Consider the following 27,952-nt stretch of genomic DNA (forward strand, 5'->3'; position numbering starts at 1 on the left):
AGCCCGAGGTTCCCCTTGGAGGGCTGAGTGTCCAGTGAGCACACGGGCCTGTGGGATCTGTATTGGAGTTGGTGAGAGGGAAATAAGGGCCCCTATAGTGGGGTTCGTGGGCATCTGCAATTTCATGGCTTATTTCTTCTGAAATGCCGAGAGCCAGGCCCCTTTGGTGTCAGCCTCGTTGGCTGCCCCACGGAGGGCAGCTGGACCAGCTAACAGACTCTCCTTCCTCTCCCTCTCCCGGGGAGCAGCATGAAGCTGGCATACCTGTTCCTCGGCCCCCTGGCCCTCCTCCTCCTGGCCGGCTGCTGCTGCGTCCTCAGCACCTCCGGCGGGAACCTGCGCACCTTCGTGGGCTGTGCCGTCAGGGAGTTCACTTTCCTGGCCAAGAAGCCGGGCTGCAGGGGCCTTCGGATCACCACCGATGCCTGCTGGGGCCGCTGTGAAACCTGGGAGGTGAGTCCAAGACAGGCCCACTGGCCTGATTTCTAAGCATCTGCTTTTTCCTTCGGATTAAAAAAAAAAAAATTTTATATTTCCCTGGCTGGTGTGGCTCAGTGGTTGAGTGTTGACCCATGAACCTGAAGTCTAGGTTTGATTTCCTGTCAGGGCACATCCCCAGGTTTTGGGCTCGATCCCCAGTAGGGGGTGTGTAGGACTTAGCTGATCAGTGATTCTCATCATTGATATTCCTAATCCCTCTCTTCCTTTCCCTTCTTCTCTCTGAAATCAATTAAAAAAAAACCTCACACAATTATTTGGCATGCTCAAAAAACAAAACAAAAACGGAAAGAAATCCGATCTTGTCCCTCTAACAATGCATTGATAAAATTAATAATTTTACTTGTGTGTATCTGTGTATTTGGGAATCATCTCTAGGAGGTTAAGACCTGCTGTTATTCTGCCCACTTCACAGATGACATGGAGGAATTTGAGGGATAAGTAACTGCAGAGTCATGTTTATTCCTGGGGTGCAAAGGTGGGAGTAAATTCTTGGTACAAGCATGTAACCAAAATGCTCAGTGTTCTCCCAGCAGCGAGGAAGCCAGCCAAGAGACAGCCATCGAGCGGGCGAGGGTGGGTCCTCGGTGCCTCTCCCAAAGCCCTGCCCCCGCCCCACCCACCTGCTCAGGATTATCATGGGCAGAGCCACTAAGTTCCTTTATATTGAATTATAATCAGCCTTTTCAGCGGCATTGCATTTTAAATGGGGATAAAAAAATCTCAAATTTAGAACCCTACAGGGCTGTGTTGAGGATGTGTTTGCCCGGTGAGAAGAAAGAAGGTCATTCAGCACCCCATCAGATCACAGGGAGTGACAGCTAGCTCTTCCCCCTGAGCTCTGAATTGGTTATAATGAGGGACCGGCTCTGATCTTGTCACCATCTCGAAAATCATTAAGGACCACCCACTCCTGCCAATTCGGTGCCCAACGTTCAAGGTCCTTAGCAATGTGACAGTCTGGCTGGTTCCCAGCAGTTACACGTAGCCTGAGGCCTGGCCTTTGTCAGATGGATTTGTAAAGGTTTTATTAAACACCCTTCGTGAGATCTCACCTTTGGTTCTCTTTGTATCCTTTCTCCTTCCCACCTGTCACGATCAGACTTCTTCTCTGAGGCCCATCTCCGGAGCTGACTCCTCCCCAGGGGCCCTCTGACTCCCTGGGCGGCCCATGACGCTGCCCTGCCTTGCTTCTCACTTCCTTGCCTGCAATACAACTGTAGGTTTGAAGATTTTTCAGGGCATGGGTAAATTCTTGCACCTTTTACAGCTCTTGTCAAAGTCATGTATGAACAAAGCATTCGTAAGTACCTGCTGAATTCCATGGGATGGACTCTCCCGGGAGTTACGGTGTTTCTCCTCTAGCTTCATTCACACCAGCTTAGAAGCCCTGAGCACCACGAGGGGACACACTGCCATTGGGAAAACTGTGCTTCTGTTCAGGGACTCAGGCAGCAATCTGCTATTGCTTAAATGACTGGGTTATGGTGATGAAACCTCCGAATTAAATGAAACACCGAATTAAGTTTTATTTTTGCATCATTTAGGGGCTTGAGACCGAGTAGCCATATGAAAATGAGGTGGCCCAGGATGCTGTGGCTGTGACTTGACATCACACAAACTCAGGGAACTTGGACACCTTCTCATCCTCAGGGTGTGGCCTGATGGGGAGCCCTCTGCTCCAATTCCATGTGGGGGCTCTTTGGAGCCCAGGTCTCAAGCCACCATGTCCCTCAATCCTGTCTTCTCTTCTCCTTATTTATTGAGGAATGACTTTAATTGGATCACGGTCACCCAGAGGAGGTCCCAGGAGAAACGGAGGCAGCAAGGCCATGAGAGACAGGATTCTCCTTGATGCTAGCTCGCTTTTATTTATGCCTTGATCGTGGAAAGGGAGGTTACTTACAGAAAATAAATAAAAGGCTGAGATTTACTTTCCCAGCAATCTGAAAATTTCTGAGATAAAAAGCATTTATTTTTATCTGGGAGCACATCTGAAAATAGGATGTTCCTGACGAGAAAGTGGCTGCATTTGCTTTGAAGGTCGGATGTTGCTGAAAATAGCCTTCGCTCATGGCCTGGGTTTAGGGTTTCCAGATTTAGCAAAAAATAAACCCAAAACAGAACAAACCCACAATGCATTAAACTTGGATGCCAGATAAACACAACTTTTGGGGGGGTACATGTCTTCCCTATACCGCCTTGCTCTTGTTGTCTTGGCTTTTATTTGACCATCTAAGTTAGTGGTCGGCAAACTGCGGCTCTCAAGCCACAGGCGGCTCTTTGGCCCCTCGAGTGTGGCTCTTCCACAAAATACCACGGCCTGGGCGAGTCTATTTTGAAGAAGTGGCATTAGAAGAAGTTGAAGTTTAAAAAATGTGGCTCTCAAAAAAGAAATTTCAATCGTTGTACTGTTGATATTTGGCTCTGTGGACTAATGAGTTTGCCGAACACCGATCTAAGCTATTGCATGTTTAACAATTCTTGCTGCACCTCGGTTGAATATGGCTGTCCTAACGGTTCCCTGTTTTCTACCTGTGGGGACAGAAGCCCATTCTGGAGCCCCCCTACATCGAAGCCCATCACCGAGTCTGCACCTACAACGAGACCAAACAAGCGACCGTCAAGCTGCCCAACTGTGCCCCGGGGGTCGACCCTTTCTACACCTACCCCGTGGCCGTCCGCTGTGACTGCGGGGCCTGCTCCACCGCCACCACCGAGTGCGAGACCCTCTGAGGCGTGGCCTGCAGCACGATGGCAGCCTCGAACCTCGCAGACCCTTTCCCCCCATCCCCCACCCCGCACGGGCAGCACCAGCAGCGATTACCCCGGATTGGAGGACTGTTTACCTTGGACCACACCGTGGAGGAGGTCACCTGTCTCCCTTGGCTTCAGCTCAGGCCCAGGCCCAGGCCCAGGCCCAGGCCCAGGCCCCGGGGGCAGCACCCAGCTAACGAAGCAAAACCATATTTGTGCCTTCGCTGGAGCAATTTCTCTAGCTCACACACCTGCAAATTAATTTTCCTCTACCTTGAAGCTCAGGACGCCATTGGTATAGCACCACAATGGGTTGATAGCATGCCAATGGTTTCAGGGCAGCGGGCGTAATCAGGAAATGGGGCTAGAAAGCCTTTAAATCCTCATGTCCTCCTGACTGACAGGCCTCCCATAGAGTTATGGCGAAAGGGCCAGAAATCAATAAAACCAATGCTCCAGTCCCCATGCCTCCGCCCCAAACCCCACTGAACGCTTCCTTAGGGAAAGTCCTTCCTCTCCTTTGAAGTGGGCAGTTATTAAAGGAGGCAGGGAGATGGTAACTCAAAAGGAAAGGAATCTGGATTTGGGTGATTCATTTTTCAAGCAAAATTCCCTAAATCCCCTCAAGATCCTTACGAACGAGGTTCCTTTTAAATAAACGTTCTCTGAAACAACAGGGAACAGCAGCTGTCCTTCACACTTAAACACTTACTAAACGAAACTCATGTTTTCAGACTCATGGGATGCTCTCCCAAAACGATGAACCACAAACATTCTTTCCCATGTAGCTTATTTTAAATGGAAATTGTAATTTCTTTTTTAAACTCAGAAGAAATGTTTGTAAGGGGTAAGACTGCATTGCTGGCTCGTGACTGTGTAGCTTCTGCCCTCTCTACAGCCTCCGGCAGCTGGTTCTCTGGGGCTCTTTTAAAACTCTAGTGCTTTGCAAGTGTCTTTAATGCTGACATTTTGGGGGTTGACATTGACCTGGCTTCTTTCCCACAGTACGCCATAAGAATCTTATTGCTGCAAATAAAGCCTGTCTTCTGTCTTGAGAATTGATGAGAACTTTCCAAAATGGTTTTTCATACACCTGGGATAACAGTCACAAGCCCTCTTTAAAATGAACCGGGACGTTACTTTTACATCAATGTGGGATGTCGTGTTTAGGAAGGAACATGGAGCCGGCTGGATAGCATGAGTCCCTGGAGTGGCTCTGTCTGTGTTCCTACCCCTGACGCATCCCAGCTGGGAGCCAGGAGTCCTCGCCGAGGGGGGGAATAACGAGTCCCCACAAAATCAGTAAAGCAAAAGTTGGGATGGACAGTCAGGGACTGGGAGGCTGACATCTGGGAGCAAAATCCACCCCACTGGTTAGTGCAGGTCTGTTTGGGAGGCAAGAAAGTCAATGCTGGCATGGCAAGTAGTTGAGAGCGTGGGGCCTCTGCAGGGACAGGGGAGGTGGGCGGCGACAGGGGATAATATTGAGTAGCACCATTCTAATGTTCTCAACCCATTCCCGAGAACGTCCCTCAGGACCCTTTGAGAGAAAGGGCTGCTTCTTAAGGAAACTTTGGGTGCAGAGTCAGAGGTTATGGCTTGCCAGAATTTGAGAAATTCATCAGTAAGGGTCCTGGCAGGAAACCAAGGATGCACTGCAATGGACATTGAGGAGGGTTTGAGCAGAGTTAGGGAAACCAACCAGGGCTGTGAAACACTTCTAAACACTGGTTTAGAAGCAACGGGCAGCCCTCGGCGAAAGGAACAAGAAGGGGAAGTGACTATCGGACCCCAGAGAGAACTGTAGGAGAGGGAGGCATAGGAAGAGGCAGCCATCACCAAAGTGAGGCCAGGAGGCTGGCACCCCCTCCTCCCTCCCTCTGCTCCCATGCCTGGATCTCCTGCCGAATCCAACGGGAAGGCAGAGAGTGAGGGAGCCCATGGATTCCGTCCATAAATGCTGGCCTCCCGGGAATCGGGGGGCTGCGTGCACCCGGCGGGTCCCGTGGCCACGGCCCTCCATAAGGCAACATAAGGAGGGCACAGGGGAGGGTGCGTGCCTCATGGGAAGGCTGGGTAATGGCGGTCCCTTGTAGACTGGGGGTGATGGCAGGAGAAAGTGCCCTGACACGGAGCTTCTCGGTGCCAGGGGAAGGGAGCGGGGTTCTGGAATAGCAGACCAGTGGCGACACGTGGCTGTAAGCGGCATTATTGCTGCCCCAGGCAGCAGAGCAGAGCGCCTGGCCGCCAGGGCACTCTGATCTTTGGGGTCCCTGGGGCTGTTCCTTGTCCGTGGTGTTCAAAGACTTCTATAGTAAATACACACTGCAATCAGAAAAGTTATTAATTACAAGAAGGAGCCCAAACCGGTTTGGCTCAGTGGATGGAGTGTCGGCCTGTGGACTGAAAGGTCCCAGGTTTGATTCTGGTCAAGGGCATGTACCTTGGTTGCGGGCACATCCCCAGTAGGGGGTGTGCAGGAGGCAACCGATCGATGTTTCTCTCATCGATGTTTCCAACGCTCTATCCCTCTCCCTTCCTCTCTGTAAAAAAAATCAATAAAATATATTAAAAAAACTAAAAGGAGGAGACTATCTCTGTCAGTGCTGAACTCAAATCTTTCCAGATTTCTCTCTTCACCTTTCCTTTCTCCTTCTCTCTTTCACTCCTCTCACTTCCACCAATATTTACTAATTCTCATCTCGTGCAAGGCACTGTGTTTGGGGAATCAAGCTGTAAATATTACTACATTTGATGGATTTCTGACCACGAGCAGGGCGCTTTCTATTAACTCTTTGTAATTCCTGTGTCAACCACACTCAGAGGCGTTGTGGTGACCCTTCTCCAGAGGATGACGCCGAAGCTCAGAAAGGTCAGGCACCTTGCCTCAGACAGACAGCTGACAGACAGCACGCCCGGGTTTCTCCGACCCAGAACCAACCTCTCCCTACGGAGCACGGTGGCTTCTGGGAGAGCTCCTTCCGAGGCAGGATTCCTGCCGGAGCGGCCTTTCCGTGGATTGCTGCCAGCCTCTCTCCACACTGAGCAGTTTCTGCTGGAGGTGTTTAATGCAGACTGGGGTTGTTTTATGGAGACTGCAAATTTTCTCTCCTTTCCTGTATAACCGCTAGGAGGACAATGCTTTCCTGTTGCTCAAATCACAGCTCACACCAGGAGAGACGGAGGTGGGGGGCGGGGGAGGAAAGGAGCAGGGCCTTGATGGGGAATTCAGAGAGACCTCTGCCGAGCGGAAGGTTGTGTGCTCACAACTCGCTGCCCAGGTAATGTGAACGCTGGAAGTAGGCCAGTGGTCGGCAAACTCATTAGTCAGCAGAGCCAAATATCAACAGTGCAACGATTGAGATTTCTTTTGAGAGCCACATTTTTTACACTTCAACTTCTTCTAACGCCACTTCTTCAAAATAGACTCGCCCAGGCTGTGGTATTTTGTGGAAGAGCCACACTGAAGGGGCCAAAGAGCCGCCTGTGGCTCGAGGGCCGCACTCTGCCGACCACGGGTGTAGGGGAATGACTGCCCCGGGCTTGTAGGGGAGCTCTGGATAAAACCAACTCTCAGCAGCTCCTTACTCTTGGAAAGTCACTTATTTTGCAATTAACAGAAGGTAAGGGGAATTTCCCGGATCCCCCCTCACGAGAGCATTTTTGGATGGAGAATATAGATTCGCACAGCTCATTCTCCTTCTGGGTTTATTAGCTCCATTGGTGAAAATGAATCTGATTGTTTGAAGGCCTGGGCTTACTGGCTGGTTGCGGTGATTCTGGAGTGAAGGGGCTGCTGATGGCTCTGAGGGGATGGTTTCTGTGGAAGGAACGAGAAGAGGGAAAGGATGAGAACAAGAGCAGTGCGGGCGAAGCCCTGTGACGGGAGAGGGAGGCAGGGGTTTGTTTCTGATGGAGAAGAATTTGAGGGTTATTCTATTATCTGCTTCAGGTCCTCATTATGAGGAGTAAACAGTTTCGAAGGTTTTGGCTTTATGTTTGACTCTAAATTCTTCCGGCTGTACCACTTCTTTAGCATCCTGGATAACTGAGTTAACCAAAAAGACTTCCTGATGCAAGAATCAATTACATCCTTTGTCCTTGATTGGTAAAAAATTGGGGCTTTTGGCCCAGCCGGTGCGGCCCAGTCCTTCAGCATTGACCTATGAACCAAGAGGTCAGCCCACTTGGGGCACATGCCCAGGTTGTGGGCTTGATCTCCAGTAGGGGACGTGCAAGAGGCAGCTGATCAATGTTTCTCTCTTATCATTGATGTTTCTCTCTCTCTCCCCCTCTCCTTTCCTCTCTCTGAAATCAATAAATATATATTAAAAAAAAATTGGGGTTTCTGAAAAGTCATTAAAACCTGCAATACAACTACCTCCCCATAGCCAACCAACCAACCAGACAACATTCCCCAAAAGAGAAAAAAGCATTTTATTTTAACAAAGAATATCAATATTACCAAAATGAGAATGGTAACTTGTTTTTTTAAATGATATTGAAGGATTTCCAGGAAGGAACAGATGAAAATATCCCCAAGTTGCAAATAATATACAACTTAAAATCATTTGAAAGAGCATCTGTTCACCTAAAACATAGTCTACCACAATAAAGGATATAGGTGCATCATAGTCATTATCATGAGAAAGTGTACATGCAGGATTATGCACTTAACGTGGAAAGTTAACCTTGTTTGTTTGCACGTTCCTTCCACTGGAAAGGCCCAAACAGCTTATGCCTCACTGTGTTGGTCATGCAGATGCCTGAGGCGCCTACAACACGGGGAGGAAGGTGAGCTAAGTTTCGAGGCTCTTTTAAACTTCCACCTTCCATCTCCTCTTGAAATCTGCATATTGAAATGAAAATATTTTGGGGGACCAATGTTACTGCGTGGAATTAAGCCATTCAGCCTTTTAAAATGTGTGGGAAGTTTTTTAAGTTGAAGACTTTGCTCAGCTTTTGGCTCCTGCTTGTGCGAGCTCAGAAGCTCATGCTGAAACGTAAGTGCCAGGTAATGAGAACCGAGCTCAGCTGAGATCGGCTGCAGATTCCGGCACTAACAAACCCCGAGCCAACGTTAGGTCAAGCCAAAGAGAACTGATCTAGCACCCGGTCACTCATGCCGACCTCCGGAAGCAGCAGACAGGTGGAGGGAGGGAAGCCAGTGGGTCCTCTTCTTGAGCACTTAATTCTTTCTTTCTTTTTTAAAATATGTTTTTAAAATTTATTTCAGAGACGGGGAGAGGGAGTGAGAGAGAGAGAAACATCAATGATGAGAGAGAATCATTGATGGGCTGCCTACTGCATGCCCCTACTGGGGATGGAGCCCACAACTGGGGCATGTGCCCTTGACCAGAATGAAACCTGGAACCCTTCAGTCTGTAGACCAACACTCTATCCACTGAGCCAAACCAGTGAGGGCAGCACTTAATTATTTCAACGTGCTTCATTCAGTAGGAACATTTTTTATTCAAATGAATAGAGGCTTTCAGATATCTTGGACTCGGGTTTCATGTTATTGTCACTATACTAGTAAAGGGACAGTGAATCAAACATTTAAAAGTTACAGGTAAATAGATTCTTTTTAAAAAAAAAAATATTTTATTGATTTTGTACAGAGAGGAAGGGAGAGAGATAGAGAGTTAGAAACATCGATGAGAGAGAGTCATCGATCAGCTGCCTCTTGCACACCCCCTACTGGGGATATGCCCGCAACCAAGGTACATGCCCTTGACCGGAATCGAACCCGGGACCTTTCAGTCCCCAAGCCGACGCTCCATCCTAGGGGTGTCGAACTCAATCAGAGAAGGGGCCAAAATCTAAAATCCAGCCTAAATCGAGGGCCGAATGGTTTACTGAACAGTCGTAAACTGTCATTGTGATGGAAACGCAGCGGAATGCAGTGATGACAGCGCGGTGCGGGCCACATTGCAAGGCCTGGCGGGACGGATTTGGCCCGAGGGCCTTGTGTTTGACACTTGTGCTCTATCCATTGAGCCAAACCGGTTTCGGCGGTAAATAGATTCTTGAAGGGAGATTGGTTATTGATGCCAGTTCTCTTGCCTTATTCATTTCTCCTGAAGGAGATAAAATAGACTTTACTGTATGGCCTGGGGAAGGGAGTGGATGTGGGGGTGGGCAGGGCCGTGGCAGGCTGCAGGAGGGCAGGCAGTCCCCGGTGTGAGACACTTTGGGCAGCTCGCACCAGTGGTTATGAGCAAGAACTCAGGGGTGCATCTGCAATAAGGAACACAATCCTTGGTAAGACTCTGTTTCTGGATTTGATAAAACCCTTCCAAGAACACCAGCCACGTTGGGTAGCCACGCTGCTCCCAGATGTAAACACTTTCCCAGTTTAAAAGCCTTTCAGTTAACAGCATCTTGAAGACAAATGGGTTCCTGCAGCCTGGAGCGGGAAGGCAGGCCTGCGGGCAGGGCCAGGGGAAGCTGCCGCAGGGAGCGGAAGCCGGTCCGGGCAGAGGAGGTGACGCGTGTGGCCTGGCTGTGCTCAATGACATCAGGCACTTATTCCTCCATTTCCAGGTGCAGAGGGAGTGGCAACCCTCGTGCTTTTTCTTCGTTTGCTTGAAGGGAGCTATGATTTGCCCTCAGAACTTCTCCGGCAACAGTGGAACTTGAATTAGACGGTAGGCTTCAGCGTTTTGTGTGTGCACGCACACAGATGTGTGCTTCCTTAAAGGGCTCTTCCACACAAGGTGGGAGGTGGGTGGAAGAACAAAGCTGGCTCCCTGTGATGGTGAGTAAACGCCTGTTGAATAGGCGACCACCACTCTGGTCTGCGCTCGGGGCCTGCAAACAGGAAGAACTCCGCTTAGAGGACGAACTGTTTGCAGTCAATCCTTATTCTGGCATCTGGAGTGCTGTGTCTTAATGACGTTTCACCAGAAACTTTATGCCTCAGAGATGTGTTTTAGCTCCCTTTTCTAACTTCCTGTGATATGAGTCTCTCTTATTTCTTCATGGAAAACCATTCTAGGGAGTGTTTTTATTTTTTTATTTTTTTATCTCCCTTATAATCACCAGAGAGGCTTTCAGAACAGCAGTCCTTCAGAGGTTGCAGAGCTTTCTCTTTTGATTCCAAAACATGGCTTTTTCCTTTTCTGCAGCTGGGCAGCACATGACAAAAAAAAAAAAAAAAAAAAAAAAAAAAAGAGAGAGAGAGAGAGAGAGAGAGAGAGAGAGAGAGAGAGAGAGAGGGCTTCCAAAAACCTTTTTATCCATCCAATAAGTGAACAACTCAAATATTAGCTTAAGGAACACCCAGAAGGGAGCATCTGAGAGGCAAGCGAAGCTGACGGTTTCTTCAGCAGGTAGTGATGTGTCTGGATATAAAGGCTGGTGATAAACTTGGCTGTCTCATAAATCAGCATTCTCAAATATTACTGTGTACATGATTCACCCAGGGTCTTAGTAAAATGCAAATTTGGGCCCAGCCAGCATGGCTCAGTGATTGAGCATCCACCTATAAACCAGGAGGTCAAGGTTAAATTCCCAGTCAGGGCACATACCCAGGTTGCAGGGTTGATCTCCAGTGTGGAGCATGCCTCTAGGAGGCAGCCAATAAATGATTATTTCTCATCATTGATGTTTCTCCCTCTCCCTCCCTCTCTGAAATTAAAAAAAATAATTAAAAATAATAAAATGAAATGCAGATTTGGATTCATTGAGTCTGGAGTGGGCTCGAGGTTCTATAGTCCTAACTAGCTCCTAGGAAATGCTCATGTTGTTGGTTCCTGAACCACACTTTGAGTAGCAAAAAGTTAGACAATATTCCCATTTTTACAGAGGCCCAGGAAGGCAGTTTCCTTGACTGGCTGCCTGAGACACCCTCAGACTACCCAGAAATGAAAACAGGAGAAAAGACTAGTGACTTAAAAGTCAGAATATGGCACAAAACAAATTGCAAGGTTCAAGAGAACATGAAATTATATTCCATTAATTATGATAAGTAGACATAGGAAAGTCATTATGTAAGAAGAAGATTGCGAGAAAGCCAACCATGAGCAGGTCAGCCATCCTTCCCTTGTCAGATCGTTTCCTGTGTAGAGATCACATGGGGAGGAACAGGAGCTGTTTCAACTGGGATGAAATTCTGCTGAGAAGTCCTTACACAGCAATTGCTATTTACTCAGAACAAAAAGCAATTTAAGTCAGGCAACAAGAAGAACATAGAATTTTGAACCTTCTGGCCCAGGGCTCCTCTAGGGAGAAAATAATTGATTTATTTGATAGTGGGTGATACTTTTAGGTGTGTATTTTCAAAGTGCCACAAACATATCACCTTAATTAACCATGAAAGAGTGTTCATTATTTCTCCAAAGAATGAACATGAACTCAAAAGACCGACTTATGCAGGGCCTCTAGGAGGCGAGGTAGGTTATGATGGCTTCTGGGCAGGAGTCACTTCTGGGCCTTGGGGACCCTTCTCAGGTTGCCCCAGACATCATATTCTTAAAACAGGGATCAGAACCTGTTCACCAATCAAGATAACTGCATATACTGGAAGGCTCGGAGGACGTGGCTGAAAATGCAACAAAATCACTTCAGCTAGAGAGTATCCTCAAGTTTCTGAGTCACTACAGAACTCAGAACAAAATGCAATTACCAGGGCAGAACATGTTTACAACACATGCACACACACATGACTCTAGATTGTGATATAATATTCCCTAAGGGGGGGAAAAACAGATTGTGACCAAGATTAATCATGCATCCCTTACTCTAATTTCCTGTAGTGGATATTAAAAGCCAAGAACTGTTGTTGAACTTGCATCCCACAAATTCAGAGATGAGCCACACCCTCCTGACTCACTCCTGCCCTAACCCTGAGAGCTCTCCGGGGGAGCAGGGCCAAGCCTCTGCTGCCTGGAGTGCCTCTGGGTAGAGTTTGGCCCTTGTCTCTCCTTTCTGATCTTTGCTGGCCATGGAAGCACCATCAGTTGTTGCTTTGTCTCGTGCTTTTTTTTTTTTTTTTTTTGTGCTCCATGATTGCTGCTGTGCATTTTACATGCAATGTTTCCATTCAGATATATTTCACTAACGATGATTAAACATCATTCGTGAAATATAGTGGCAACCATATTTTGGTAAAAACTGCTGTTTGAATTTTAACCCGTCTAGTTTAGCCCCTGCATCTGATTAAAACACAGGGTACTTACCTCAGCTTCCAGGTGAAGGCCTGGAGGCTAAGGCAGTTTTCCCTTGCCTGGGACCAGGACCACAGGAGAATGATTCCCACTGACTCAGTAGCTTTGGGGATAGAAACTGTAGATAACCTTTAGAGTCTAACCACTGAGCTCTGCTTCTGTGTTATCGCTATCGCAAGATAGGGCCACATTCCATGTCCAGCAGGATGTGACTGGGAACCAACCCTGCGGGCTGTCCCCAGTCTTTAGAATTTAGTCTTTAGGATTTAGAATTTAGAACAAAGGAAAATTCCTGTGGTTTGAACCTTTAAAAGGGACTGCCCACCCCTGAAACGGTGCAGTCATTTGGAGTCCACCTGCGTGTGGTGCTCTTGTGGCTGTCCTGGCCAGTTCAATAAATCCTTGCTAGATTTTTTAAAATTAATTAACCAGCCTCCGGTGGTCTTATTTTGAACCCAGGGTTCGCCCCCACAACAATTCATACAAAGAACTGTCTTTACAGATATCCCAAAGTCATGCATTTCAGGTTTCGAGTCATGTCTCTTCCCAAGGAAACTTTCAAAATGCTTTATTTATTCATGTTTCTTGGCGAGTTTCCCTTGACTGCCTGTTCTGTGTTAGCAGAGAAAGTATGAGGGTTATGACTTGCCCTGCTGTTAAAGAGCCCCCGACCCCCCAAAAAACCAAAGAGCATTTTGTCCATTTTTAATGCATCGTGGGGTGGGGTTATGGAGGATTATCACACAATTTACCCTGTTGGTTGACTCTGCTTAGATACCGGGAAATATGGAACGCTCTTCCCATTGACAGCCCTCCCTTCTTCCCTGTGCCTCCAGAGGCCAGGCAGAAACCTGCAGTTCTCTGGGAGAATTTGTCAGGTGTGTGTTTGTGTTTGGTTTTACTTTTCTCTCCATTCTCTAAACATTTCCTTTAAAAAAGTACTTAACTTCCTTTGTAAGAAACTCAGTTTCCCCGACCTTCTCTTTTCTGTAGAGAGCGCCTGGGAAGGCACATGGGCATTCTTCCTTAATGATTGTCAGCTGAACCCCAGGCGACATGTAAAGCTGAGTCTTGGTTACACATCTTACCAAAAAAAGAAAATGTGTTCTCAGCATTGACTCTTATCTTTGCCCAGGTGTTGGGAACAGGGTTTTAATATGTAAAACCAGTCAAGCACTAGGAATGAGTAAGACTTGGGCCTATTCAAGAATGCAAATAATCTTCATTGTCTTGACTTTTGGTGAGATTTCCAGGTATTTGGGGGTATAAAATAAACAGGTTGAATCAGCCCTGGGTCACTGTCTCTCCATCAAAAGAGGGCAGCAGTCCACCTGGTCCCAGCTTTTCCCCTCTATCTCTTTGTCTCTTTCTTTCTTTTATTTCTTAATCCCCAGCCCTTCTACTCAACGAACCTGATCATCTCTCTTTTTTGTGCTGGACTCGGAAAAGAGAGACCCCGCCATACTTTCACTCTGTGTTCCTAATGGTCCTTGAAATGAAGATACTTAGTTGAGTTTCCTGATTTGTCAGCCTACACAATGGCTCTCAAGAGAATACCTGGTGACCTGTGGCATTCTCTGTTGAGATAAAATGCACATTTTGCATTCTGGCATCTAAACATAGGGGTAGATTTAAAATCAAAGACAAACAAGGTTAGATAATCGTGTCCAGTATGGTATCAAACAGTCCTTCAGAGCAAAACCTCAGTCTCTAATCTTCCATCACTTTGGTGTCATGGAGAGTTTGCCTTTAGGAATGCAATACTGCATTGTTAAAGGCTTACCTCAAGTCAAATATTTCTTCTTGAAGACCTTCCACTTTGCAAGATCATTGCTCACAAGAATTTAATGCTCTAAATAAGGACATTTGTTTGGGCTTCAAATTCTGGGTTTAAATTTTTTAAAATTTCTCCTTAAATTGTGAGCATGGTTGTGATTTATTCTTTATTATTATTTAAGTTTTATTTCCTTCATAAGTTGTACTGTTTTAAACATGTTCTACCCTGGTAATTGCATTTTGTTCTGAGTTCTGTGAAAATAGCGTATGCTTATATCCACTTCATCTGGCACTTACAGACCAGGATCTTTCAACTGGTTCTTTGAATATCATGACCAGACATATTGTTATCAAAGCCTTATAACTAAAAGTCCCTCTTGTCATATGTGTATGACTTATTTTTTTGATTTCTCAGTTTAGTGCTTCCTATTTGGGATTGCTGTAGTTATTATAGTTATTGAGTTACTGTTCGTTGAGTATAACTTTTCTTGGCAGAAATCAGCCCAGATTTCTTCCTTTGACATAGCTTTGACTTGTGTCTTAGTACTTTTGTGTTTCTAAAATTGTTCAAATAGTCCATTAATTCTACCAAACAACCAATCATCTGATTGGAAAAAAAATACCTGTCAAACTAGTTATTTGAACCATTAGAGTTGGATTACATTACTGTATACTGTGCACTTAAATTAGGGTTATATTATATTGTATACTGTGAATTCCAGGCATATCATATGTTGATCAAATTCCTGTCTCTAGGTTTGATGGATTACCTTTGTATAATGACCTAAGTCATGTGTTTGAAATATGGCTGGGATCTATAGGAAAAACAAATGCATTCCAGTAATATACCTACAAACGTCCAATTTAATGTCTGTGATAATGATATAGTATGGAGTCGAAGGGCACTGGGTGGGAAGTAGAAAAGCTGAGATCTGTCCCAGCTCTGTTACAGAATGTCTTCTTTAACCCATGTAGGCTTAAGTTTCCTCACTGTGCGATGAGGGTATTGGACTATAGTTTCTGAGGTCTCTTCCAGCTCTGAAAAGTTAACATCTACCAGCAAATGGAGATGGGCCGACCCTTCTTATCTTTGGAAAATGGTGTAGAACATGAAAGGACACTTCTTCAGATTTCTATGCCTCTTCTCATGGTTGGCTTTAGGATATAACTGTATTCAATTTTCTGGAAGAAAATACTTTTTCATGAAACAAACTACATCTTGCCATGAAACGTGATAAATGGGTAATTGGTGTAATGATAATAACTCATTTAGATTGCTTTGTTCTTCATTATTTCATTCAATCATTAGCTCATAAGACCTCTCGGAGCCTATGTCCCATCCACACCTAACAGTCCCTCCAAGTTCTGGTTCCAGGAGAGAGTGAGTGTGACCTCCCCGCTGTGACTGAGGTAATCCCTGTGGCCCATGAGGGAGGGGATGGCCTGGGAACCATTTGCCTGTCAAGTGTACCCATCTGCACAATTCTCCTTGGCTGCGCAAACATACTGCTCTCAATTTTTCATTCATATCAGTGAAAGGTGAGGCGAGGCCCTCTTTTAAGATATAACTATGCAATCATGTAACAAAACTGGCTAATGGCACTTCATTTATTTCAGGGCTAAATGCTCATTATTGTTTGTAAAGGATGAATTTATAACCTCAGCAGAGTTAAGTTTATACATGGTTGATTTCTTACAAAGGTAGGAAGTCCTTGTGTTCTTGTCAAGCTTTGACTTACAAAACTTTCGTTTTCTTTTAGGTTGGTGTGTGTGGGTATCTAAGAGAATGTTAGCAACTAGATGGGGGAGAAGGGATATAGAATTTGAAATGTGGAAGAAGGGAAAACACATTTCAGAAATTGTAAAAAAACACACACACACACACACACAAAACCCAAAACACTGAGTGGGTGTCATGGGCTGTCTTGACAGAAAAGACCCACACATGAGCTCCTGTGTTTATGTGCTTCCTGCAGGGGCTAGGAAGACTGGATTTTCCTCACGGAAGGAGTGTGAATCTGGAAATTCTTAAACGAAAAGTGGTGTAATTTCATGCTGCAAAGAGGCACTTGGCTTATGCAATTGAAATAAAAAAAGTAAAGTGCCTACCTGAGTGTTTCTAGGGTAATTGTAGGCAAATGAGACTAATTAGAAGCCTTTGCAGTCTGTAATTAAAAGCTAGTAAGCAATGAATTCTGTGATGAAAGATCCCTGGATGTTTGGGAGAGTCATACAGAAAGAATACTAATCCTTTTGGGGGGTTTTTACACATTTGGGACAATGAGTGTAGGAAATAGGGAGAGGCAATATTTTAGTACCAGTTATAGTTGGAAAATGACATTTAAATAGAATGGGAGCTTACAGGGGCAAGCTGAGAAGTACAATTGTCTCCCTTTATTTGTGAGGTACATATTCCAAGACCCCTAGTGGATGTCTGAAACCAAATCATATATATATAAAATTTTTTCTTATACTAGTACACACATCCCTTTTCACTTAAAGGAAGCACTTTACAGCTTCTCTTTGGCATGTCTAAATTGCTAACATCATTACTCTTGCGCTTTGGGGCCATCATTAAGTAAAATAAGGATCACTTGAACACAGACACTGCTCCTGCATGGCAGTTGATCTGATAGCTGAGATGGGTACTGAGTGACCAAGGGCAGGGAGCATAAGCTGTGTGGATACGCTGGACAAAGGGATGATTCATGTTCTGAGTAGGACCAAGTGGATGGTTTGAGGTTTTATCACACTACTCAAAATAGCACGAAATTTTAAACTTATGAATTGTTTGTTTCTGGAATTTTCCATTTAATATCTTCAGATGGCAATTAACCATGGTAACTGAAATGGCAGAAAGGGAAAGCACAGATTGGGGGGCATGTGGAGAACTATACTTTCAGTTGAAGCAATAGGAAAAATTAACTTTTGGGGACTTTTAAACACATACTTTTTCACGCCCCATAGCCAGACCCTTTGTTTAGATCCGGTTATTATTGGAAATGGGAGAAGGTGTGAAAGCAAAGGAGGTAAAGGGAATGCAATGGGGAAAGGAGGAAGCAGGAAAGTCCACTTTGCTGAATAAAGAATATTTCATAGGATAAGCCTGACATATTCTCCCCCCAATCAATTTGATTAAAAAGCAAAAATGCTACTTTTAAAAACACAGTTCATTCCTTATTTGCCATGACAATATATAATACAGAGAAAATACGGCTACCTATCAACATAAGCATTTCCGGGGTGAATCTTTGGCAAAAATGTAACCGGCAACAATTCATTCAACCAGGTTCCAGAATCATGGCCCTGAACTTTCCAAAAGCTTTCCCTCAGAAAGGCTTTCTTGTATCTTCTCAGCCAGGCATGCAGAGGTCCACGTTGGTTCTAATCTAATAGCTTTGGTAGAAACAGGCTGAAGACGGACATGAATACAAAATACTTTGTCTGTAGGCTATTTTGGCGTGGATGTGTAAGGCCCGAAGACACTGGCAGATTAGTAAATTTCTTAAAATAACACCAGTGACGGTAAGCCACACAGGTAGAATAGCCGATGCAGCAGAAGAGGTCAGCGCTGCATTCTCATGGTTTGTAGAAGGCATCTGAGTAAGGCCACCAGGACAGGAAGCAAGTGTCTCTTTGGGTTTTCCCGCGATGATTTCCCATCAGCTGCACGTTCACGGGAGGGGGGTATGCAAGGCAGCCTTGGACTTTGCTCCCACGCTGTCAGCAGGCTGCGGCTGCAGGGAGGACGTGGCAGTGGGCTGGCTAGTGGCTGTGCGTGGAGGGCTCAGGGCGCAGAGGCCCCCGGTGCAGGGACTTCCTCTCGGTCCGCCCTCCGCAGGGGCTTGAGCTGGGCTGCAGAGGCTGGCTGGCTGCCCTTCTGGTCCTTGAATGGGGTGGCGGAGGGTCCCGCCACCTCAGATGATGGAGCAGCAGCGGTGACACCCAGAGCAGCGTTTCTTTTTCTTGGGGTGGAAGATGGTGAAGATGGCTTCGTCGAACACCGCCTTGAGACCTTTCTGGGTCAGGGCCGAGCATTCCAAGTAGCACTGTGCTCCGATCTTAAACACACAAGGGAGAAAGGCGTGAGAGGAGAAATGGAAAGGGCACCTGGGGTCAGCCCTCTGCCCACCCTAAAGGGCTGCTGCAGCTGGCTCCTCAAACAGCCTGGGCTTGGGTTTCTGTTTGTTTGTTAATCCTCACCCAAGGACATGTTTCCATGGATTTCTGGAGAGCGTGGGAGAGGGAGAGACAGAGAGAAACAGCTATGTGGGAGAGTCACATCACATGGATTGGTTGCCTCCCGCACCCACCACAACGAGGGAGGGGAATTAAGCCTGCAACCCTTGAACATGCCCTTCCCTGGAATCGAACCCTGGTCCTTTCAGTCCGCCCATAGGCCAATGCTCTATCCACTGAGCAAAATCAGCTAGGGCAGATTGTTTTGTTTTCTTTTGCATTTCACTTTGCCTCTGCTATCTTGATTTTTTTTTTTTTGTATATTTTTTACTTTCTTCCATTAACAATACATGGTTATGAATCACTTTTGGTAAGCAATGCATTCTGAAAGTCATCCATAACCATTTATTCTTTATATAAAATTATGAAAATAGAGGATTGTATTATGGTCTCAATATATTTTTGTGAACAACAGGTGTAAGCATCCTCTCATTTTGTGCCCAGAATGTATAAATTTGGTACAGTGAAATATATTTATCACCTTCGGTACATGGTAAGGCAAAGTGTCGACTTGATTGATAAAACATGAGGAGAGAGTGGGTATATGGTTTTACAGGTCATTATTGAATACAATACACTTTTGATAGGGTATTTCTCAGAAAGGTAATATCTAGTTGATATTATTATTATTATTTGGTTTTAAGACACTTGAAAAGGCATATTTTTAAGCAGTTAAAAAACCCAAAGCATAAAAAAAAAATCATAAAATGCACTTATTGACAGAGACTATCCTTGTCAGTAGATAGTCTATGCACTATTTAAAGATAAATAATTTGTGCTTGCTTAGAGCTTTATTTCAAAGCTTTTAATGATTTCATCCTATGGTATACTTGATATCACAAAATTCCTGTGAGAAATATAAAAACTCAGAACTACAGATTGTCATTAGAAAAGCTGTAGGGCAAAGCAGATCATGCTTTGCAGTCAACTTTGTGAGATAATTCATGAGAGGGCGATCCCGAGTCTTAAGTTCTCACAACCTCAGTATGAGCCAACCATTGGATGAGGGCCTTTTAATATCAAGGACCTATAGAGAAATGCTTCTATTAGATGCTTCGCATTACAAGAATAACTGAAAAATTAAAGCAGGTTTAGAAGAGGGTGGCTGAATGGCGAGCTCCCAGAAACCAGAGCAGATTAGGGCCAGCAGCTTATGCCAGTGATAAAGCAGGGCTAGTGCCAGGTGACAGGGAGTGGTGGGGATTGCTGTGGACACCAGCTCTGGAGTTGGCGGTATTACTCAGTTTTAGGTAATGTTGCCATGCAGGCATGTTGGTTCACTGTTGCCCAGCTTTGTATTTTTCAAGAGGAGTTGGACATTTGGATGTTTAGTTAATGTTTACCAATTTTCAAAATGCTCTGTGGGCCAAGCAAAAACACTGATGTGGGATATCTTTGGCAGCAGTCAGCCAGCTTGTAATGTGTGGACCAAAGAAATTTATGGCTTAGTTTAGCACAGAGTGGGAACAGCTACAAGAAGGTAACATGAATTGTTTAAGGACACCCAAAGAGAAAGTGAAAGAACTAGACCAGAACCTGAGTCTCTTTTCTGGGTGTTCTTTGCCTTGTTCCAGGATAGAAATTGTGACCCTTATCACTCAGCCAGAAGCTGGTCAAGTAGACAAGCAAAGAAGTGAGGTTGTGTACTCACGCAAAAGCCCAGAGATATAAAACGAAGCATGAAATAAAATTGTTCTGATTGAGTTCAGATATTATGCACCTTTTTTTTTTTTTTTTTTTTTTTTTTTTTTTTTTTTTTTTCTTTTTTTTGAGTAAAGAATGGTTACTGTCTGAGCCAAAGGAGAACACCCAAAGAAAAGATATTGGATCTTGAAGATCGATTTTATGGCTTTTGTTTTACCATGGCTCTTTGAGCTAGAACATAACTTTTTTTTTTTTTTTAAATAATGAAAAAAAAAGTTTCAAGAGAGGGATAAAAGGTAGAGAAAATTTTCTTAACAATGCTATGAAATGTCATTTGTCACATTTTGGGATTGTGTCCAGTGCTCAATGTAAACACCTGTGAAAAGCACACTACCCTACTGAATGTGTCAACTGAAGGACTGCTTGAAGTGTGCTAGCTCTTGTCAGTCATCCTGAAAAAATGCCCAGAAAGTGGGGGCATTCTCTCTGGAATACCTCCCCACGAATGATCATGAGCCTCAGCAGATTCTGGAAATTACAGGGGAGTTGGGCTGAGCTCGGCTGGCATATGGGGTTCTTGGCTGTCTGGTCTACAGATGGGCCACGTACTCTCTCCTTATCCTCCCCTCAACCCCCACTGCTGCTGAGTGTGTCACTATTTGCCTTTTGATGGTGCAAAAGGAGCCCAAACTTGTCTTTTCCAATTCAGACATCCCTGAAGATAATGAAATAGTAGATCAAGGGTTACTGTAATATTATTTTGTACTCATAGATCCAGGAAGAGTAGCAAGCAGACTACGGGTGTGATTTAGGAACTGTGTATGAGAAACAGAACCCAGGTAGGAGGTGAGTACTGTTAACCAAGTATCAAGTGCTCTGAAGGTCAGAGGGAAGAATGCATCCTGGTGCAGGGAAAAGGCACAGCCATGTTATAGAGATTGCTAACAAACAAACAAACAAACAAATACGCCACCCCCAACTAAAACAAAAGCACACCATTTGCACCTCAAAGGTGGGAAATGGAATACTGATACTGTCTCAAGGAAATACTGCTTTTCTTCTCAAAAAATATTTTTATTGATTTTCAGAGAGAAAGGAAGAGAGAGGGAGAAAAAGAAACATGGATGTGAGAATGAAACACCTGTCAGCTGCCTCCTGCATGACCTCTACTTGTGATGGCGCCCACAACCTGGGCATGTGTCCCAGCTGGGAATCGAACCAGCAACCTTCTGGTACACAGGACGATGCCCAACTAACGAGTCACACTGGTCAGGGCAAATGTTGCTTCTCTACAGCAGCTATGGCCTCTGCTTCTCGGAACAAAGTGACCTACATAGACATGGACTTTAGAACCAACCTCTAAGAGCTCAGGATTTGCAGACTCTTGCTTAGATAAACATGCCAGCAATCTGGAACATGCCTCACAAAGAGGATTTCTTTTCAAGAAAATAAAGGAGATTTAGGAAAGTATAATAAACTGAGCAAAAACTTTTCTAATAAATTATAATAGCTAAGATTCATTGTCTCAAAGCTGGGACACTTATCAGACAGAGGTGTGCAGAACTTAAAGTATCTGGTAAGAAGAAATGGAAAAGAAATAAACAAACCCACAATGACTAACCAAGCAGAAGAAAACTTGGTCCTCCTTCCAGGCTGTCCTTGCTGAGGTGCGACAGGGTTCAGAATAAGGGTGTGACTGGAAGGAAAAGAGGCAAAGAGGTTTTCCCCGCTGTAGACGTGTCTGAGGGGGCACACAGATCCAACAACTATCGTTTGCTGAGCCAGACCTTGTGTTAAATTAGCTAATTTAATCGTCCATGAGAAGCTTTTGAAGCAAATCTATCACCATCCTCATCTGCAGCTCAGAAAACTGATGCCCAGCGAGGTCAGGGAACTTCCGTCAGGCCTCACAACTGAGATATTTGAATTTGTTTGTCTCCAGAGCCAGAGTCTTAACCACTCTGCCAGGCTGTGTCTAGCCAACGTAAAGATGTGGCTGAAAGAGCACAAGTGATGAACAAATAGAGAAGGAAAGGAAAGGTAAGGCGATTCCTATAAAAGGGAGGTTAGCAGAATAAACAGAGTAAGCTGGAACCTAAAGAAATGGCTAATAGCAGGGAGGCTCTTTATTTCTTATTTAAGAACTAGGAACGATACACAGAGAGGGCAACTTGCGAGCCAAGACACGGAAAAAGAACCGAATGGCTGTGCGGGAAAATCCATCTCCACAAATCAGTATTGTAATCAAACTGCTGAAAGAGGAAAAGCGTCTGCAAGCGCAGTGAATCCGCTATTGATTTCTTTTAAGACTATAGAGAAGAGATTGCCAACTCAAGGGCGGATAATGTGAGTGCATTGCTTGAGTGCAGGTAATATACAGTGGTAGGGATGGTGGCAAATTGAAGACTTACGTCTTGTCTAAAACACTGTTTAGAACTTGTAGTTGATCTGGAAATGCTGGCTACTTTGGACAGACCTGATTTTTTTTTTTTTTTTTTAGAAGCCAGAAATGCATATATTTATGTAAAGTTTTCAAATTGTTCAACGTTGGCCACTAAATCACATTAAAAATATCTGTGTGGGCCAATCAAAAGATTTATAGGTGAAATTTGGCCCATCACTTGCCAATGTGCTCCTCAGGCTTTAAAGGATGCTTATGCATGTACTGGTCCCCCTATTTGAAAATTTTCTCCCCAGTCTCCTATCTTTGCCCCCCTGACAAATATCCTTATCCTTAAAACCTGGCTCAGATACCGACTGCTCCAAATTTTTTCTCTGAATTCTTCTCCCCTGAATGTATCCGTTGCTCCCTTTTCTTCGGTACATGTGCTGTGTTTATTCAGTTGGCATGCTCTGTTTGCCTGTCTCTGCTCTTCTAGCCTTTTGAGGGCAGGGGCTGTCTCTCTCATCTCTGTAACTCACACCTCAGTGATGAAGTGACAGGCTTCGATGACAACAGGAGAAAGAGGACATGGTTGGTATACAAAACCAACCACGGAGGGTAGCAATGACTTATGCCATCAGGGGGAGAGTAGTAAAGCCTACAGTTGATGATTATGGCTGGACATCGATGACAGGATTTTTGCAGCAATTTTGTTGCTTTAACCCCTCCCTCTTTCCCCCATGCCTATTATAAGCCCAGCAAGAAACAGTGCTGAACCAAAGGGAGGGAACAACAATATATAGGCACAAGGTGAAGAAAATGGCAGGGGGGAGGAAAGGGGGCCAAAGACAGAAAAAGGAAAAATGGTAGTACTGTAAGCGTTTTAGTAAGAAATACCGAACGACTGAGCTTAGAAAATCATGTTTAGGTTGTATCAGGAAGAATTGGGAAAAAGACACACAGAGAATTATAATCTTAGAGCTAAAGTGTGGCAAAGCTTCTGGTACATACTGGGTATTCAGTCAATTATTATTGAATATATCTAGCAATGTGGGCATACACAATGAGCAAAGAATGGGAAAAGAAGGCTGACGATGAAAAAATGCAATGATGAAAAGAAGAGGGAGGATCAAAAAGTACAGGGATAATAATAAATATTTATTATAAACTGATAGAAAGTACTTATGTAAACAGGATTGACTTTGAAGTGTAAAAAAATTAGAAATATATATGATGCAAAGATGTCCTTTAAAAATAAAATGCTATCAAGAACAAAAAAAGATGGTAGATGAAAAATGCTTTGGAAAGCGAAAAATACTAAAAAAAAAAAAAAAAAAAAAAGGAATTGGATATGAAAATCTCAACTTGCAAAGTGTTTATGTATGGGGAGAATATGCACATTAAAATATGGGCCTTAAGTATGGCTGATGTGGCTCAGTGGTTGAGCATTGATCCAGGAATCAAGAGATTGCAGTTAGATTCCCCGTCATGGCACATGCCCGGGTTGCAGGCTCAATAATTGGAAGGGGGCATGCAGGTGGTAGCCAATTGATGATGTTTCTCTCATCAATGTTTCCATCTCTCTATCCCTCTCCATTACTCTCTCTAAAAAAAAAAAAATAAAATAAATATTTTTAAAAATACAGGCCTTCAGCATATAAAAAGAAGCCCTGAACCTAAGGATTTCTTTTTAGATTAGGGGAGAGGGCAAAGGAACGTTATAGTTAAAGCCCACTTTCATATCTCAGCTCTGCCACCTTCTAGTGGTGTGATTTAACTACGCTGAGTGCCAGTTTTCTCCAGGAAAGTGCAGATAATAATATACACGCCTCAAGGGTTGCTGTGAGGATTAGTGAAGACAAGGCATGCGAAGTGTTGGCACCAGACCCAGCACACTTGCGCACACTCTTTAATGCCAGATGTTATTATAAACTGCTTGACAGGAAAGTGAGGGGGCAGAGAAACTTAACGCATCTCTATGATTACATGAATTGTGATGAAACCAGTTAAGCTCTTGTTTGGTTTTCTTCTAAATTGGATCTTGTAGGCTAAGCATATTCTCTCTGTATCTGGTAGCAGATTTGTATGGAACCACAAAATACCCCAAAGAGCCAAAGCAATTCTGAGAAAAAAAGAATGAAGTGAGGGAGCAGAAATCACATTACCTGACTTCAAATTATATTGCAGAGCTACGATAATTAAACAGCATGGTATTGGCAGAAAAACAGACACATAGACCAATGGAACAGAACTGAGAGCTCAGAAATAAAACCACACATATAGGAGCAAATAATTTTTGACAAAAGAACCAAAGACACACAATGGGGAAAAGAAAGTCTCTTCAATAGAAGGTGCTGGGAAAATTGGAAAGCCAAATACAAAAGAAAGAAACTACGACAGTTTGTCCTCAGGTGCAAAAATTAATTCAAAATGGAACAAAGACCTAAATATAAGATCTGAAACAATAAATTACATAGAAGGAAACGTAGATACTAAACTTTGGACCTTGGTCATGGAGAACATTTTATAAATTTGACCCCAAAGGGGAGGTAACGGGAAAAGTAAACGAATGGACTGTATTAATCTAAAACCTTTCTGCAAAAGAAACCACCAGTAAAAAAAAAAAGGGGGGGGGTCAACCAACTGAGTCAGAGAGGATATTTGCGAACAACAGCTTCGACGAGGAGTTAATATCCAAAATATATAAAGAACTCATACAACTCAATACCAAACAATCCAATTAAAAAAAAATGGGCAGAGGACATGAATAGACACTTCTCCCAAGAAGACATACAAATGGCCAACAGATATATTAAAATGTATTCAACTTCACTAGCTATTAGGGAAATGCAAATCAAAACTATAATGAGGACCACCTCACACCTGCTAGAATGGCCATTATCAACAAGATAGGTAATAACAAGTGTTGGAGAGGTTGTGGAGAAAAAAGAACCCTCACTCATGGTGGTGGGAATGTAGACTGGTACAACACTATGGAAAACAGATGGCAGTTCCTAAAAAAAATTAAGAATAGAGTTACCATATGACCAGCAATCCTGCTTCTGGGTATCTAACAACAACAACAGCAACAACAACAAAAACCCCTCAAAAACAGTTATTTACAAAGATATATGCATCCCTATGTCAACTGCAACATTATTCATGGCGGCCAAGACATGGGGAAAACCACAGTGTTCTTTGAAGGAGGATTAGATAAAGAAGATGTGGTATCTATAATAATAAAAGGGTAAAGGGGCCCAATATAGAAAAGGAAAAAGAAGCCCCAACCCAAGGGGGCTTCTTGTTTTCAGATTAGAGGAGGGGCAGAGGCGATTAGTGGTGGTGAAAGCCCACTTCCATATCTCAGCTCTGCCACCTTCTAGTGGTGAGGCTTCAACAATGCTGAGTCCCAGTTTTCTCCAGGAAAGCGGAGATGATAATATACACACATCAGGGGGCTGCTGTGAGGATTAATGAAGACAAGGCATGTAAGGCGTTGGCACCAGGCCTCGCACACTGCGCACACTCCGTAATGCCAGAGGTTATTATAAGCTGCTTGACAGGAAAGAGAGGGAGCAGAAACACTTAAAGCATCTCTATAATTACACGAATTGTGATGAAACAAGTTAAACTCTTGCTTGATTTTCTCCTAAATTGGATCTTGTAAGCTAAACAGGATCCTCTCTGTATCTGAGAGCAGTTGCTAGGAGAAGCTGGCAAAAGGCAATAACGTGGTGAACTCAGCCATTGTTCCTAAAATAAGTATGAAATGAGATGGGAGGTTCTGGAACAACTTCTTTTCAGAGGAAAAAACACACACAAAACTTCCCAAATGAGAAGTCAGGCTAGGATGCTGATGATGGTGGGAGACAGGCCTAAAGCAAGGGATACAGAAACTGCACTTCTTGAAAAAAAACAAAAACAAAAACAAAAACCTGCTGGTGCTGAGCCTCGGGGATCTTGTGAAAAACATGTATCTGGGAATCACATACGACTATGTGTGGAGGTATATATTTACGCACCTTCGCAAGATCGTTTAAGCTGGATGTTTGAGGAGAAGGTAGGAGAACTTCTAGATCTACCTACCCATTTCACAGGAGAAAAAATAAATGGTTGGAGGAGACAGTTTACACAATGGTCAGGGGCGCAGGTGTGATGCCTGCAGAGTTGGAATAGAATTGTTGATGCTGTCATCAGCTGAGTAAATCAAACATGGCTGTCTTCCTCAGACTCTGTTTCCTCACCTGCAAGTTAGGACAAACCCTATCTACTCGGAAGAGTTGTCCTGAAGCTGAAGTGAGACAGCTGGTGAAGGGCAGAGCATACTAAGAACCGCGAGAAAGGCTCACCCGGGAGCTCTGACGTTATCATCCGCAGAAGTAGGAAGCATTCAGCCTCTCAGGTGTGTGTGAGATATTCTCTTGCATCACACCCACACAAACATACTGTTATGGAATGGATTTCTACTCAAGTGTATCGTGATTAGTTTTTGGTACCTAGTAAGAGGAGTGCATATGCTTTTATTGATGAAGCATTTGTAGTTCATTCGTTCTTCCTCACTTTAAAAGGGTGACTCCTAACTCTGCTTGGGGCATGCATTGGGCAGGGTTAGTTTCTTCAGAAAATAAAAGAGATTTCTGAAAACCGCTGGCTTGAGTGGATGGGTTTGTCGCTAAATTAACGAAGAGTGGATTCAGGTTATGGAAAATAACTTATAATCCTTTTGCTTATTTTAGTGTCTGTTTTTGCATACATCTCAGTGGTAATCGGGAGACAAAGATTTGGTGTCTGGCAAATGCTTTTTAAAGTATCTCTTCCCCCAACCCTCAACTCCTTAAATTCATGTTAAGAGTGAAGAAAGGGCCAAAACCGGTGTGGCTCAGTGGACAGAGTGTCGGCCTGCAGACTGAAAGATCCCAGGTTTGATTCTGGCCAAGGGCATGTACCTTGGTTGCGGGCACATCCCCAAGTTGGGGGTGTGCAAGAGGCAGCTGATCAATGACCCTCTCTCATCAAGGTTTCTAACTCTCTATCCCTCTCTCTTCCTCTCTCTAAAAAATCAATAAAATATATTAAAAAAAAAAAAAAGAGTGAAGAAAGGTCTGAGAAAACAATCCAGCTGCGAGCGAATTGCTATTGTCTGCAGCTTGGGTTCTCCAACTAGGTACCTTTCGGTCTCTTTTACTCCACTCGATGCTGTTTGTGACACCAGCCAGCCTCTCTACGTGGCTGTGCATTATGTGGTGAGAAAAACTGAACAAACATCACCCTGCCAGATGCTTTACCTAAGTTTCTCCCAAGAAAACCACAAAATGCCTTTTATGGGGTCGTTTAAATGAGTTACACCGATAATAAGCAGTGCGATTTACAAATACATATCTAATGACTCTCTTTATTCATACTAACTACGGCAAATGGATATTCTGGAGGTTGCTAAATCACATGCTAAGTGCCTCAGCTGTTTGAAAATCACCAAGTTTCTTTC

The 27,952-nt window shown here is 44.2% G+C and overlaps 2 protein-coding genes across 2 annotated transcripts in view; one reads left to right on the plus strand and one right to left on the minus strand.

Moving 5' to 3' along the window:
- Nucleotides 1–95: 95 nt before the first annotated feature.
- GPHB5 (glycoprotein hormone subunit beta 5) lies at nt 96–3,331 on the plus strand. The gene is made up of 2 exons (XM_036434620.2): nt 96–453; nt 3,046–3,331. The coding sequence occupies exons 1-2, from the start codon at nt 250–252 to the stop codon at nt 3,232–3,234; spliced, it is 393 nt and encodes a 130-aa protein (XP_036290513.1). The 5' UTR covers nt 96–249; the 3' UTR covers nt 3,235–3,331.
- Nucleotides 3,332–15,795: 12,464 nt separating this feature from the next.
- RHOJ (ras homolog family member J) overlaps nt 15,796–27,952 on the minus strand; it is an 82,624-nt gene continuing 70,467 nt past the window's right edge. The window contains exon 5 of the mRNA XM_036434627.2: nt 15,796–18,262. Within this exon, the coding sequence (XP_036290520.1) occupies nt 18,119–18,262 (144 nt within the window). The 3' untranslated portion in view covers nt 15,796–18,118. The remainder of the gene's footprint in view (nt 18,263–27,952) is intronic.

Source organism: Pipistrellus kuhlii, unplaced genomic scaffold (assembly GCF_014108245.1).
Source record: "Pipistrellus kuhlii isolate mPipKuh1 unplaced genomic scaffold, mPipKuh1.p scaffold_m20_p_1, whole genome shotgun sequence".
Taxonomy (NCBI): Eukaryota; Metazoa; Chordata; class Mammalia; order Chiroptera; family Vespertilionidae; genus Pipistrellus; species Pipistrellus kuhlii.